The following is a 14056-nucleotide window of genomic DNA, read 5'->3' as shown; positions in this document are numbered from 1 at the left end:
TCATCTTTGTCAGGGCAAGAGTAAACAGAATAATAATATTAAAAAATCCGCCCAATATCATTTTACGCATCCTTCGATTCTCCTCACTCAAGTTAATGTGAAACGAGTTGATGGGAAGTTGTTTTCAAAATGAACGAATCACAGATCGACCGAGTATTTCACACTTTACAAAATTATTGTCGCAGTTTGCAATTGGAGGGAAATGCCTCTCTGGGCGATGGTTACTGTGAGGCCGTGTTTGACGGCTATTTTTGCTGGCCTTTCACCAGGGCTGGCCAATTAGCCGTCCAACCGTGTTCAAATGATCTGCTGAAGTCCATCAAAACGGTAAGTCGTTTAGAAATAGTGAAGATAAAACATATTTTAATACATTTAATTAATTAATTTTGTCTTACGTTTCATTCTTTCTCAAAAAAATACAAGGTGAAACATACAATGTGTTAAAAATACGGATGTACAAATAAGGTTTAATAAATTATTATTTGAAGATATATTTACAAATTTCTAATTTATATCAAAACGGTTAGCTGCAAAAAGTCACGAAATTGCTTCAAATTTGATTATTATGTTGATGTTTAAACTTGAAACTTGACTCTAAACTCTACTGGCATAAAACTTTACTTTGTACCTACAGGCGTAGGTCGCTCTGTGAAATATAACCTAGAAAGTAAGTATATGTCAAATGTCATTGTGACTCAAAACCTACTAGCATAAAGCTTTACTTTGTACCTACTGGCTTAGGCCTCGCTGTGAAATATAACCTAGAAAGTATATGTCAAATGACATTGTGACTCAAAACCTACTGGCATAAAGCATTACTTTGTACCTACTGGCGTAGATCGCTCTGTGAAATATAACCTAGAAAGTATATGTCAAATGTCATTATGAATCAAAACCTACTGGCATAAAGCTTTACTTTGTACCTACTGGCGTAGGTCGCTCTGTGAAATATAACCTAGAAAGTATATGTCAAATGTCATTGTGACTCAAAACCTACTGGTATAAAGCTTTACTTTGTACCTACTGGCTTAGGCCTCGCTGTGAAATATAACCTATAAAGTATATGTCAAATGACATTGTGACTCAAAACCTACTGGCATAAATATTAAAAAAATACATTAAAATTTTCCGTCCGACGTCAATTTATTTTCAGTATCGTAAAAATGCGAGTATCACCGGATTCCACTTCTTATCTTGAGAAAGAGGTGCTGATCCAATCGAATATACCTTGAATTTTTTAGGGAATTGCTTCCAGGAAATGCACTGAGAACGGAACCTGGTTTGTCCCATCAAATCACTCAGAGCCATGGTCGAATTTAACAGAATGTGGGCCATTCTTTATCGAAACAAATTCAACGGAAGCCCCACCAATACTGCATCATTTCTATTCTCAATGGCTACCCGTCTTGAAAAATATTTCATACTTTGGATACGCTATATCTATTGTGACTCTGATCACTGCACTTTGCATTCTCGTTAGCATACAGTAAGAAATTTTGAAATCTATAGATTTTTTTAAATGTGTTCAATTCGAGTTTGAAACATTTTTTTATTTTTTTAGAAGATTGCATTGCCCACGGAATAAACTCCATATCAATTTGTTCGTGTCATTCATAATGAGATGCTTTATGTCTATATTAAAAGATGGGCTGTTTGTAAGTGGTACAGCTTTGGTGTATGAAACCGAATACATAAACGGTGAACCAAAGTTCATAAAAGATGTAAATTACGTAAGACCAAAAAAATTAATAAAATAGGCACAGTAATTCACTTATTTCCTCTTTAGTCATGGGTGTGCAAGGCCATAATAAGCATTCGTTGGTATTTCATTTTATCAAACTTTATGCTCATGTTGATGGAAGGGATGTACCTGCACAGTTTGATGTTTTTCAATTTGTTTTCGGATAACCACAGTATAAGAATATATTGCTTGCTGGGTTGGGGTAAGTGTTGGGTATGAAGCGCCTAAAAAGTGTAAGCAACGAAGTAGAAATTTCATACTTCTTTTTCCTCAGGTTTGCCTTTCTTTTTTATCATACCATGGATTGTGCTGAGGACTATGTATGAAGACGTTCTGTGCTGGACGCAGAAGGAAAATATTTATATATCATTATTTATTGATTTACCTATAGGTATTACTGTTGTGGTAAGTTCAACTTCTGGGTGAGGATGAGTAGGCAGACATAACCTACAAACTATATGTCATAATTGTCATATCTTTCGTTGATACTCAATGCCTACTGGCACAAAACATTACTTTGCACCTACTCGGAAAATGAACTACTATTTGTAGGTGCTGACATTTAAGATGTGACAAACGATGTAGGATGTGTCTCAGCCACAATATATTCTAACATTTGCACAAGATATAAAAATGTATGGACTTTTTAATTTTGCTTACCTTTTCAGATAAATTTTTTACTATTTTTAATTATGGTACTAGTATTAATTCTAAAGCTCAACAATGCATGTATTCAACAAAGACGATTCAAATACAGGTAATAAATTGTTCGTAACTGAACAAATATAGTCTGTATAAATATTTATAGCAACAGTTTTCGTGGGATATAGATCAATAGTAAATTTTACAGTTTTTGATTAATTGCCAATATTTTGGTGTCGGTATCTTAAAAAAATTGGCCGTTTCTATTTTAGAGCCCTGAGGATGGTGTAAAACAAAACCAAAACATCGGCAACTAATTAAAAATTTTTTTTTTGAAAAATATAATGCTTGAATATTTTAGGAAACTGCTAAAAGCAACGCTGATTCTGATTCCAGTGTTTGGAGTCCCATATTCATTTTCACTGCTAATGTCACTCTACATTAAAAAAAGCCACATCCTGGAGGTGATCTGGCTTTTCCTCGACCAAACGTTCACCGCTTTTCAGGTAAAAATAAATAAAGTGCAACAAGGGATAACAAAAAATAAGACTGACACACTTTTACTTACCTTATCACACTTATTTTTGAATCACACTGTATATACCATGTAGCAAACATCATTTATGATGAAGTTGCGTGCTAAATCTTAGACCTAGCCCCATCTTAAATATTATTTATTTAATGTAAATGATCTAAGACGTTATAGTATGTGGCTTAGCATCAGTTTAGTCGTTAAAGGAGGCTACTGCTCAATAATAACTATTTTCACTCTGTCTGTGTCTCAAATCTCATCGTAAATGATGATTGCTACAATAACGGACATTCTAGGGGCTGTTCGCTGCCTTGGTTTATTGCCTTTTGAACACCGAAGTACAGATAGAGCTGAAGAGGAAATACAGCTCGATAAAGGACAGGACGGACAAGGAATTTCGGAGAAGTAGGACTATTTCCCACACGCAACAGTTCATTATGCAAGCCAAGGACGATCCGCCGGAAAATTATCAGGAAGTGGAGAACGATAAACAGAATCCCGAAGAGATCATTATAACCAAAGGGGATCATAGCTGCTCTTAAGACACGCTTCGTAATTGGTCTATTAAATGTTTAATGTTACAAATAAATGGCTATTATGTAAATATAGCCCGTGTTTCATGTTTTGCTTCAGACACCTGACTTCCCAGATCTGTATCCAAGCGACTGCGTCCTACTTGTTGGAAATAAATAACGACGGTAGTTTAAAATTTTATTTTAGCTCGGATAGAACTAAAAATTTCTGGTCCTGTTTACAAAATATGCATGGAAAAGATCTTAAACTAAACGCTACACAAAATATGTACAAAAACCAGTTTCTCGGAATTTCCCAGCTACGATTACTAGTTCTTATAAGTTAAATACAAATATCTTTCAACGATTAAACAAATCAGACCCTGCTCGCAAGGAAAATACTACACGTTAGCTAAACAATAAATAGATGCAGACTCACAAAAATGGTACTAGTGCGGTGCTGGAGACTCTTAGTCCTTGCGGACCTTCCTTTTCCTCGTACCGTCTCCGGACGCCTTGCTCTCCGTCGCGTCTTTCTCCTAAACAACGAAACGAGATACTCGATACCCCAAGTCGTAAAACAAGAAACTTACCTCGACGGTTTCATTGTCTTCCTCGGAATCCGGCTCGGAATTCTTCTCCGCGTCCTCCTCGTCGTCCTGGTCGTCGTCGACGGTTTCATTGTCTTCCTCGGAATCCGGCTCGGAATTCTTCTCCGCGTCCTCCTCGTCGTTCACCTCGGGCTCCGCTTCGGCCTCCGCCTCGTTATTCTCCTCTTCTACGTCTTCGGTCGCTTCGTCAGTCTTTTTCTTCTCTGCCGCCTCGTTGAGCTCCTCTTTCTCCTAATTCGCAAACACGATACTCTAGTTAATACTCTGAATTCTACAAAGCCATCCGAGTAAAACTAAATTATTCCTCGGATAACTTCGTCAAAGCTAGCGGTCAGCGTAGCGGTTACCTGGGTTTGACTAGCCGGGGAGCTGGGTCGGCAGAAGACGTACAAGACGAATACTACGGGTATTGCAAGGACGAGGATGTACACTCCCCACAGAATTGGGTAGTCGTTCGTTAAGTTTGCTAGTTTCTGGATTAAGCTCTCCTAATGGAAAAGAGAAACGGCTCGATGACTTACTAGCGTCTACTTCAGGTGGATATCGATAAGGTCGTTTCCAATACCGATAAGGTTAAATACAAAATTAAACGTAATATAACACTTTTAAAATGACAATAACGGCTTGGATCGTTATGTCTCATCAAAATTCTTAAAAATTGTATGAAAGTGGAGAAATGTTTTATTAAGGGGTTACACCACTGTAGAATTTTCAAAAAATCTTTTTTTTTTTTGCTTAAAAGGTATTTTGAACCTTCTAGAATATGAGGCAAAAGCTTTAATAGTGTACGCGGGAGCGCAAACGGCTCCATCTGTCGTGCGAACTTAGCATCTAGTCGCTAAAGTAATTATGTATTTTTTTTACACAAAATAATCAAAAATGAAAAAACTACTACTAAAAAAATAAATAAATACAATAAAAAGCACTGAAAACGACCCTACCTCCAAGAGAATTAAAAAAATAACAACAAATCAGCGTATAAAAATACATCGAGCTTATCGTACAGCCTACCACATTTCAACTGGACAATTACCTCTTTAACCGTACGATACAAATAATAAACGTAAAACGCAAGTGGTATCGCGCAGTACACCGCGTAGGCCGCCCAAGCCTTGGGCTTGTAGTTCATCGCTTTCATCATCTTACCCCACAAGGTGGACTGTAAGTGAACGCCGATTGAAATTAAACAGAAATAATAGGGCTTTAAACAAAATAAGATTTTTTAGCTAGCGCCCCACATTTACTTCGAGGCAAACAAATTCGAAAAATTTTTAGAGAAAAAAATATGAGAAATAAATTTTTTTAAATAAAAAAACTTTAAAGGTTATTATCAGAATTTTTTTATTACATCTGAATCGCTCCGATATTTATCGAGCGTGGAGATAATTGTAGTCCGACTAATTGATAATGTGACCTTGATGATAAAGCAAATCCTTTCAGCTTGCAATAAAAAATTTATTCAATGGTTATCACGAATAAAAATCAAGATTGTTCATTTCCCGAACAATGCAAGAAGATTGTTCGGTTATAAAAACTACAAGTTAAAATCCTATACTATGTCGACGTTTCGATTTATTTTAAAATCTTTACATTATTTTCGGCAACGATTCTCATTAACATCAACAATTTTACGTGTTTGATGTTACAAATTCTATTATCGAGAATTTTCTGTGCTGAAATGATTTTAAAATAAATCGAAACATCAACACAACACACCATTTTCGATTTATTTCCTAATAATCGAAGATCATGTCAAACCAATGCAATAGTAACGAGGAATACGAGAATTTTCACAAAGTGAAATCACTTTTTTGTTAACGTTTCAAAACTTTTTACTCACCGAGTCCTTGGCGATCTTCTGACGTTTCTTGTCGAACGTATCGGCCGCCCACTTCTCGGCAACTGCAATCTCGTCGGTGATGATTATGTTGTCGAAGAGGATGTCCTTCGACATAGACCACAGTTCGAAACCAACAGCCGACTGTAAAAGACAGTACAGCTTTGAAAAGTTCCATTTACGAGGTTAGAATCGATACCTCGCATGCAGCTGCACTAAATCGTATCGAAAACAACAACTGAAGAAGAATTTGGTGCCAAGGATACTATTTATAACTCCAGGGCAAATATAAATAACAATTTTAGCATGAACGTGTGCTGGTTCAGACAAGCGATACGATTGTTGGGCGTTCCTGTGGTTTCTCTTGGATGTTCAACTTTTGGAACCCGAGTATACACACTTGCCTGCCTCTTTTTATACTACCTTCTTGCGCAGAAGGGCGCACCTTGAGCTCTCTCCTGTCATTTAGTTAATTAAAAATTAAAAAAAAACACAAGGAGCGCGAATATTGGAAACAGGCAAATAAATTTCTTATTTTCGCTAAACCCAAAATAAAAAAATATACACAGTACAAACATGAAATAATTCTAAACGGCATCCATCCACCTCATTATCTCAGTTATTAATAGAGATACACAATTAAACTTAAACGTGCTAACAACTGAAAAATCAGTGACAACTTTTTCAACGTACTTACTTATTTTAATTGCAAAATTATAATTTTTAAATTATAAAAAAATTGCTGCCGCCCAAAACTTACCACCGTATGCATCTTAAAGGGCTCCCTGTCCTCAAAGAACTCCGGATTCGCAATCTTCCTCGGCCTCCACTTGCCTTTGTAATTGGGATTGTCGATCATGGGCGGCCGCCACTTGCCTTTGAACGCGGGATTATTTACCAACGGGGGCTCCCAAGGTCCGCACCCCGGTGCAGTTTCGCAGACAGGATTCTCGATCAGCGGCGGCTCCCATTCCCCGTCCATATCGGAATCCCAATCTTCCGGTTTTACAGCGTTCGGGTCCGGAATGTGAGTGGGCTCGTTCTCTAGCCATCCGTCGGGCATGACGGCCGTCTCGTCGATCACCTGGGCCGGCGCGTCTTCGTCCCAGTCGTCGGGCTTCTTGGCGTCCGGATCTGGAATTTTCTCTCTAAATAGAAGGCAAATGTCGTCGTTAATGAAAGAAAATTTCCAAAAACTGCTGGTTCGGCAGGTGAGGAAACGGTTTTAATTTAATCGTCTCCAAACCATAAAAATTTACCGAAATTTGCAAAAGAGATCCTTGAGGTGCACCTGACCATCTCGAGATAAATTTATATTCAGTCTAGAAGAGGACCATAAACACCAAGTAAGGATTAAAATTATGATTTAACTATGAAAGCCTTCGAAAACAATCAAACACGTAAGAATCAGTATTTTTGTACTTATTTCTTACCTCTCGTCCCAATCCTCAGGTTTCTTGTCGTTGGGATCATCAATTTCCCGCGCGGGATTGACAGGAGGCACGAAGTCCTCCAGTAAGCTTCCCGAATTAACAACATTCTTATCGACGGATATTTCGAAGGTGCTATCTGGATTTAAGGCGAGCGTATAAAGATGAGGTAATTTATCAGAAAAGATCTCCTCCAGCCTCTCCTTGGGCTTCTGACAGTGTTTTTCCTCGATGGTACCGTTACGAGGGTTCTTATGCCTGAATATGAAATGTAATTTGTGATCGTTGCCACACTTATCCGGCCCGAACATGATCGTGTAAGGCGTCTTGTCGTGAAAGCTGTTGAGATTTTTAGTTTCCTTGCTCTCGCTCAACAACTTCAAATAAGCACCTCCACACTCCTGGCCGTCTTGCAGTAAGACCTCGTACTGCACGATCAACGGTTTTTTATCAAAGACGAAAGGTTTCAGTAAGTTCGAAGCGATAGCGGCATGTTTAGCCTTGGATTTAAGTACCAATCCCCTGTCGCCTGGAAGGTTATCCTTCTGAGAAGGTTCAAGAGCCCATATTCCATCGTACTTTGCTATGTCCTCCTCCAAACCTTCTTTCTTAGCCTGAGATTTTATCCACAGCTTCTCGAACCTCGCGGGGTCATCAAAATGTTCCGCGAAGTAGACCGGTGTTGGATCGGATATTTTCGGGCTCTCATAAGGTATATCAAGCGAAGAGTTGTCTTCGACTGTTTCTACCGTAACACCATCCTGTCAAATTTATTTAATTAAAAACAAAACATTTCCGTTAGATGTTCATACTTACATCAATATCATCAGCTAGATTTCCACTAAATGTTAACAATACAAAAAACAGTGTGTAGCATATATTACTGCTCATTGTGTAGTCAATGCCACATAAACTGCAAATAAAAATTTGTTGTAAAGTAAATTAATCGATGTACAAACAAAGATAACAGCCGAGTCAAACAAAATAATTTATTTTTAATGACCATGAGAAATAATGGGACTTCTATCAGTCATTTTGCCTTGTAACAATTATTACTGTTGGAAATAATACCACAATACCTTCTATAAAAATTTCAACACACAAGCAAAATCAATTTAAATAAGTTAAATCTAATTAGACTAATAAATTTATATTAAATTAAAAACTGGGGTGTAATGACATCTAACCTCAAAAAGTCTACGGGCAGTAAATTTTGGATAAGTACAGCTTATTTCCCGGTGAAATACGACGAATGATTTACGTTAAGGCGCCGCGAAATTAATTACCTCTAATATGACTGGTCTTTTAACACAATTTTCCAGATCTCACTAAAAACTGGCATTCGTATAACAAATACAAATTCTGGAATAATTGTGTCGAATGACAGCAGCCAATGGGAATTAAACAGATGGCCATGACGTGTATTTCTTCAAATCTAGGCGGCAGTAAAATATTAAAATTAAAGAAAATATAATAAAATGCGGCGTTTCCTGATATATTTCCGTTACTTTATTTTATTTTTTCTTAATTAGGTATTTGAAAATGTAGACCTATTTTCAATAATACTTTAACTTTTTAGGCAATAGGCTGGTTTGTGCTGTTAGCTGTTAGATGTAAGACAAAATATTGCAGTAGGCAAGGAAGAAAATTGAAGTCAAATAATTTCCTATTATAGAAAATAAAATGTAAGTATTTGTATCCGGTAAACACCATCAAATATCGCTATGAAAAGTTGTCATTATTTAAGTTAAATAACTAGACAATTTCTAAAAATATTGCTGTCTGAAATCGTATAATAGGTCTAAAAAGTATGGGCGAAATTTATTTGACACTGCGATCAACATGTCCGCCATTTTCAATTAATTTCGAGCCAGGTTTTAAACCACACCACTGAATATTAAACTTTGGCATCTAATTGAGAGATGGCGCACAAACTCAGACATACTCTGCCACCTTTCAGCGAGTCTAGTTACTTTATAATATTTGATATTCATTTCCTAGATAAATGATACTATAGATAGGAAACTTGAACAGATTTCGTGGTCATTAACAGCGCTAACTGTTGACACTTTATCCAACTTCCATTGCTTTCCTTTTCTAGGAATTATCGGTAATACAGTGAGTTAAATTACCTTTAGCCAGTAAAAGATGCAAGCGCCATCTAGTTGTACGCTCTACAACTATATACCTACCTACTCAATATTTGTTTTAGGTATTTTGCCGCCGCTAAATTTAAAATTACATAACAAATCTCACCCTACACAGATCACTCAGAAATTGATTTTGTAAAATAATTTTCACGTAGATAATTTTTTTTGTCACCATGAGAAAATAAGTACATTTGATAGAAAGCATTAAAATCACTCAAGCATTAAAGACACTTTTAAATGCTCTAATAGTCTTCCTACTTAAAATAAGAAATAATTTTGATACTGTAACTTTTTAAAATGTTTGTTGAAAAAATTTCAAATTTCAGTACATATTTTGAAAAAAAAAGAGTGAAAATGATTATAGTTTCAGTGTTTTCTATATTGTATTAGCTTTCACGGTGAATAAAAAATATTACAAGTAAATAATTTTACTAAACCAATCTTTGATTAATTCTTGTAATAGAGATTTATTATGCAACTTTAAATTTTTCGTTGTGTTGATATCCATAAAAAAAACTACCTACCTCTGATCACATTTTTTATTAAAAAAAAAAAAAAAAATTTTATTATTAATAAAAAAATGTGATTATATGATGATCAGACATTATTATGTTATATAAATAAATGTGAATGAAATATCTAATAAAACACACTAAAAACACAAATAAAACACACACCAACACTCGCCAAACCTAACCAACAATAAACATTAAACATGAACAAGAATGACATGAAATGATTCATAATTGCAATTGTCAAAATTTATTCTACAAAATCTTTGTGGCGACATCTATAGACTCTTTCCCCAACTTGTATATCCATCTCAAGTCACATGGGTCCCAGAGTTTCCCCATTTTTTCAAGTATAAGTTCTCAGGCCCTGATTCATTTGTTTTTTGTGTAAAAAAATTGGAACACCATGTACATATTTCGTCTTTATAACAGTTCTAAATCCACCACTTCTGTTATCAATATGAAACGTGAAAAAAAAAAGAAAAAAAAATTGAAATTTGTATTCTTTTATTGTGTAAAAGCACTGGCTCGGAATGTGGGATTTCAGATAAGGGAATTTTAAGTAACACACAAATTTATAAATTAATTTATTAATAGCTGAAAATAAGAGAAAATAAGTGCTAAGTAGTATAAATACAGAATTACGTATCACAGGACAATCAACTTGGAATAATTCTTCTAAAATAAAGCATAGTATTTGGTACATGAAATTACATCACATTTGGCTCGTCTGAATACAAAATTGTGTTAAACTTCTAAGCTATTATGAATATTTTTTCTAAACGTAAATTATCTAAAATAAAATATCAACCTCTAGACACATTCCTTTGAGCAGCATTGATAATATTTAAAATTACTCCCGACCATCCAACAAGCCCAAAAATCAGTCAGAAGATATTGAAAAACAAAGAATTTCCTTAAGATATGTACAAAAATTCCTCAAAAATATTTGTATAGCTACATCAGACCAAATTTTCAATGAAACAAAATCATAAATTACGCTACGAAATTGTTATTAAATTTTATCACATTTTAAAGCTTATTCATAGAGAAAATTTATCGAACAGCACCAAAAATATCTACAAATTATCTGTCCCCGACTGTATCTATTTTTAAAAATTCCGAACCAACAAATAAATGAAAGTTGTCTAAAGAAATCAATTCTACTACGAATTTAATGTGATATCCGTCGATATGTCCAACAAATCCCGCAAACAGGATGGGATATGATAAAAAAGTTGTTCCGGGTAAAGCGCAAACAAGAAAGGTGTATAATTGGACACAATTTAATGTAAACTGTTATTTTTGTCACGACTCGCTAAAATAATTGTGAATTAAATGCAAATAATACTTTCAATGTTATGTTGTACGGTACATCTAGCATGTAATTCCTGAAATTAGGTGGAAGTAAGTTTTAAAGTATGCGGAGATGATTTTAATCATATTAAACCTTAAAAATAGGGATGTTCCGAATATTCGTATTAACAATTGCAATGTTTTTTAAATATTATATCAATTCAAATAAATATATGATAATAATGTTTAATTTAATAATAATTTAACAACTTTTATTGCCCAATAAATATTACGTTATTTATAGATTGTTGATCGTTAATTTTTACTTATTATCTTTACAGCCGTATATTTATTATTTATCAGTAAATATTAGTAAATTTGCAGTTTGTAGAGGAAAATAGTGAAAAAACAATTTCTGTAGAGAATACTTCTAAAAAATTTAAATTTACCGCCCAATTTATTTCCACACGTCAACAAGAGATGGCGGAATATCGTCCATAAGTAATCCTAGGCATTTAGCATTCTATATTATGGGTATTCTATGGAATCGAAGAAAAAGGTTGATGCTACACGTTGCAAAGTTTAAAGCATCAAGTGTAGTTATTGTCAATTTCACAAAGTATTTCCGAAATTCCGTAAGTTTGTTTCTTTGGGTTGATTTTCTTTAGAAGCTCTAAATCAATTTTTAGTACCTAATTTTTAGTTATTTGTTAATATTCGTTTTTGCATTCTTATTCACGAATACCGAAAATCTTACATCCGGAACAACCCTATTTAAAAGGCTGAGGAAAACCGTTTTATTTTTTAACGTGCTAAAATAAATAATAACTACCAAAAGTACGAGAAAAAAAAATGTAAATATTTAGACTGATACAGTTAAGATCATAAGTTTCCGCTGACGTTATATTTTTTCAAGGTAACCTCTATAGCCAGCTTCCCGGCAAGAACGGCATGCCTCTCGATCTTATTCCAGATGGTCGCCATTATAATCGTAAATACCATCAACACCGTAATTAAAGCCCTCAAAACGTAAAAAAGTATAGCGTATCCAACCGGCGAGTCCAGTACAGCGGATACCAAGAGCGTAATAAACAAAACTAGGGAAAATATCAAATATATCAACTGGTGAGTATTGAGCCTACGAAGAGCGTCTTCCAAAACGACCAGGCTATCTTCCAACACGATCTTCTTCTGTTCCAAGTCCCTGATTCGGTCTGGGATTTCCTTCCTGTTAATAACTAAAGTAGCCTCGATGGCTTCGTGGTCGGAATAACTGAAGGAGCGTTCGGGAACACGATCCGGTAACGGTAGGTTGTACTTTTTTAGGTCCACGTGGATTTTTGAGCCGGGGTGGTACATGATGTAGTCGATACGTTTGCCGGGGATGTTCTTCCTGACCAAACTCGAGGGGGTGTAACTGTTTTGGAGGCTTTCGTTGGTAGCCACCTTGTCATTCGGAACTTCGTTTGCTTCGGTGAAGGCATCCAGAAGCCCAGGCACACATAATGTAACTCTAAAACAGTCATAATTTCTTCTAATTCGGTGTTTTTGTATCTACGTGTACTTACCTGTAGGCCAAATCGCCGGGCTCGGTGTTTAAATCTCCTGCTAGTATAACTAAGTCGGCACCACCTGATGTGAGCATGATAAATTGAGCAGTATCGTAAGCTTGGAGAATGCGATGCGCTTGGTACTCATCGCTTTCTCTATCATATTCAGCGTGTAACTGAAAAAAATTACCAATTCTTATTTTATTACACAGGCAGTTACTAAACTGTTTATTGATTGCATTTCTTATTTGTTCTAAATTTAGAAGCAGTAAAAATAGTAGACAATAATATTTATATGAACTTTGATCAATAAATTCTATAAATACTTACATGAGCAGAGTATACATTAATATTAAAGTTGTTAATTTTTAATTTACAAAGTCCTACGCCTTTTCCTCCAAACCAGTCACCGTGATGTAACTTGTGTATATAACCGTTAACTGACCACTGATGGAAGAAAGTCTCTTCTATAGGATGCCTGGATAAGATACAAACTCCTGAACCAGTGACCCCACTAAAAAAAAAAACAATTTTTAAAAAACTGTTGCAACATCCCTTTCTTTACTATGGACATCAATAAAGAAAGGTCATTACCCTTTTGTCTTTTTATTAATCCCTTCTTAAAATTAATTTCGCTTGTAATTATTACAATATAAATTGAATAAAACAGTATTTTATTGAAACATACTATTACTTACCTATAAAAATAATGCGAAAAAGGTAACACACCAGACACTTTTTTTCTTATTAAATTATAATCCCTATCGGTCCAAACTTCTTGTAGGCAAACTACATCATACTGACTTGTCGCCAACACCTCTGCTATTGCCTGAATCCTCTCCTTTCTGTTTTTTGATACAACAGCAAGACCCCTAACAATATGTTAAAATGAGCATAAAAAATATTAAAGTTTAATTAACATACCAACAGTTCAGTGTAAATATTTTTAGTTCTAATTCGAAATCCATTTTAAAATAACGTTAATAATTTATATATAAAATTGAGTCTATTCAGTTAAGTATTTCAACTTTTACTTCATACCAAATGCAAAAATGCATCCAACCACATCACTTCTATTTCGAAAAATGTCATAATAAATCTCATAATTCATAATCAGCTGGAACCACCACTGTCGTCAACATTCAGTTTTTATCTCAGTCTCAGATACCATCCTAGTTTCATTTGACGGCAAAGAAGAAGATGAAGAGGTTTAGGGTTAGTGACATTTACATTTTTTGTGTTT

At 35.0% G+C, this 14056-nt stretch overlaps 3 protein-coding genes across 3 annotated transcripts; 1 reads left to right on the top strand and 2 right to left on the bottom strand.

Annotated features, from left to right (window-relative positions):
- Positions 1–3523, top strand: LOC108908623 (parathyroid hormone/parathyroid hormone-related peptide receptor). Its single transcript, XM_018712709.1, has 8 exons — positions 1–327; positions 1242–1486; positions 1562–1730; positions 1787–1943; positions 2016–2146; positions 2410–2498; positions 2745–2889; positions 3212–3523. Exons 1-8 carry the CDS (start codon positions 130–132, stop codon positions 3455–3457), a joined length of 1380 nt encoding a protein of 459 aa, XP_018568225.1. The 5' UTR covers positions 1–129; the 3' UTR covers positions 3458–3523.
- A 90-nt stretch (positions 3524–3613) lies between these two features.
- LOC108908604 (calnexin) lies at positions 3614–8685 on the bottom strand. The gene is made up of 9 exons (XM_023454207.1): positions 8592–8685; positions 8122–8218; positions 7309–8066; positions 6636–7023; positions 5879–6019; positions 4386–4526; positions 4153–4269; positions 4021–4077; positions 3614–3966 (listed from the first exon to the last, which is right to left on the bottom strand). The coding sequence occupies exons 2-9, from the start codon at positions 8194–8196 to the stop codon at positions 3898–3900; spliced, it is 1746 nt and encodes a 581-aa protein (XP_023309975.1). The 5' UTR covers positions 8197–8218; positions 8592–8685; the 3' UTR covers positions 3614–3897.
- Positions 8686–10539: 1854 nt separating this feature from the next.
- Positions 10540–13906, bottom strand: LOC108908611 (putative neutral sphingomyelinase). Its single transcript, XM_018712694.2, has 5 exons — positions 13738–13906; positions 13512–13685; positions 13144–13327; positions 12832–12989; positions 10540–12776 (listed from the first exon to the last, which is right to left on the bottom strand). The coding sequence occupies exons 1-5, from the start codon at positions 13779–13781 to the stop codon at positions 12146–12148; spliced, it is 1191 nt and encodes a 396-aa protein (XP_018568210.1). The 5' UTR covers positions 13782–13906; the 3' UTR covers positions 10540–12145.
- Between the last annotated feature and the right edge of the window lie 150 nt (positions 13907–14056).

The sequence above is a fragment of the Anoplophora glabripennis genome, unplaced genomic scaffold, assembly GCF_000390285.2.
Source record: "Anoplophora glabripennis isolate ALB-LARVAE unplaced genomic scaffold, Agla_2.0 scaffold248, whole genome shotgun sequence".
NCBI classification, from domain to species: Eukaryota; Metazoa; Arthropoda; class Insecta; order Coleoptera; family Cerambycidae; genus Anoplophora; species Anoplophora glabripennis.
The sequence above is the reverse complement of the archived record's forward strand: the minus strand, read 5'-3'. Positions and strand labels throughout refer to the sequence as shown.

Bases quoted from the DNA above. Each gene is read 5' to 3' on its own strand.
- LOC108908623 (XM_018712709.1), top strand. From the start codon at position 130: ATGAACGAATCACAGATCGACCGAGTATTTCACACTTTACAAAATTAT. The intron at 1,944-2,015 runs GTAAGTGTTGGG...CTTTTTCCTCAG, and splicing joins ATATTGCTTGCTGGGTTGGG to GTTTGCCTTTCTTTTTTATC. The intron at 2,147-2,409 runs GTAAGTTCAACT...TTACCTTTTCAG, and splicing joins CTATAGGTATTACTGTTGTG to ATAAATTTTTTACTATTTTT.
- LOC108908604 (XM_023454207.1), bottom strand. From the start codon at position 8,196: ATGAGCAGTAATATATGCTACACACTGTTTTTTGTATTGTTAACATTT. The intron at 6,020-6,635 runs GTAAGTTTTGGG...TGTCTTTTACAG, and splicing joins CCTTTAAGATGCATACGGTG to TCGGCTGTTGGTTTCGAACT. The intron at 4,078-4,152 runs GAGGACGCGGAG...CAGGACGACGAG, and splicing joins AGCCCGAGGTGAACGACGAG to GAGGACGCGGAGAAGAATTC.
- LOC108908611 (XM_018712694.2), bottom strand. From the start codon at position 13,781: ATGGATTTCGAATTAGAACTAAAAATATTTACACTGAACTGTTG. The intron at 13,686-13,737 runs GTATGTTAATTA...ACATATTGTTAG, and splicing joins ATATTTACACTGAACTGTTG to GGGTCTTGCTGTTGTATCAA. The intron at 13,328-13,511 runs GTAAGTAATAGT...TTTTTTTTTTAG, and splicing joins TTTTCGCATTATTTTTATAG to TGGGGTCACTGGTTCAGGAG.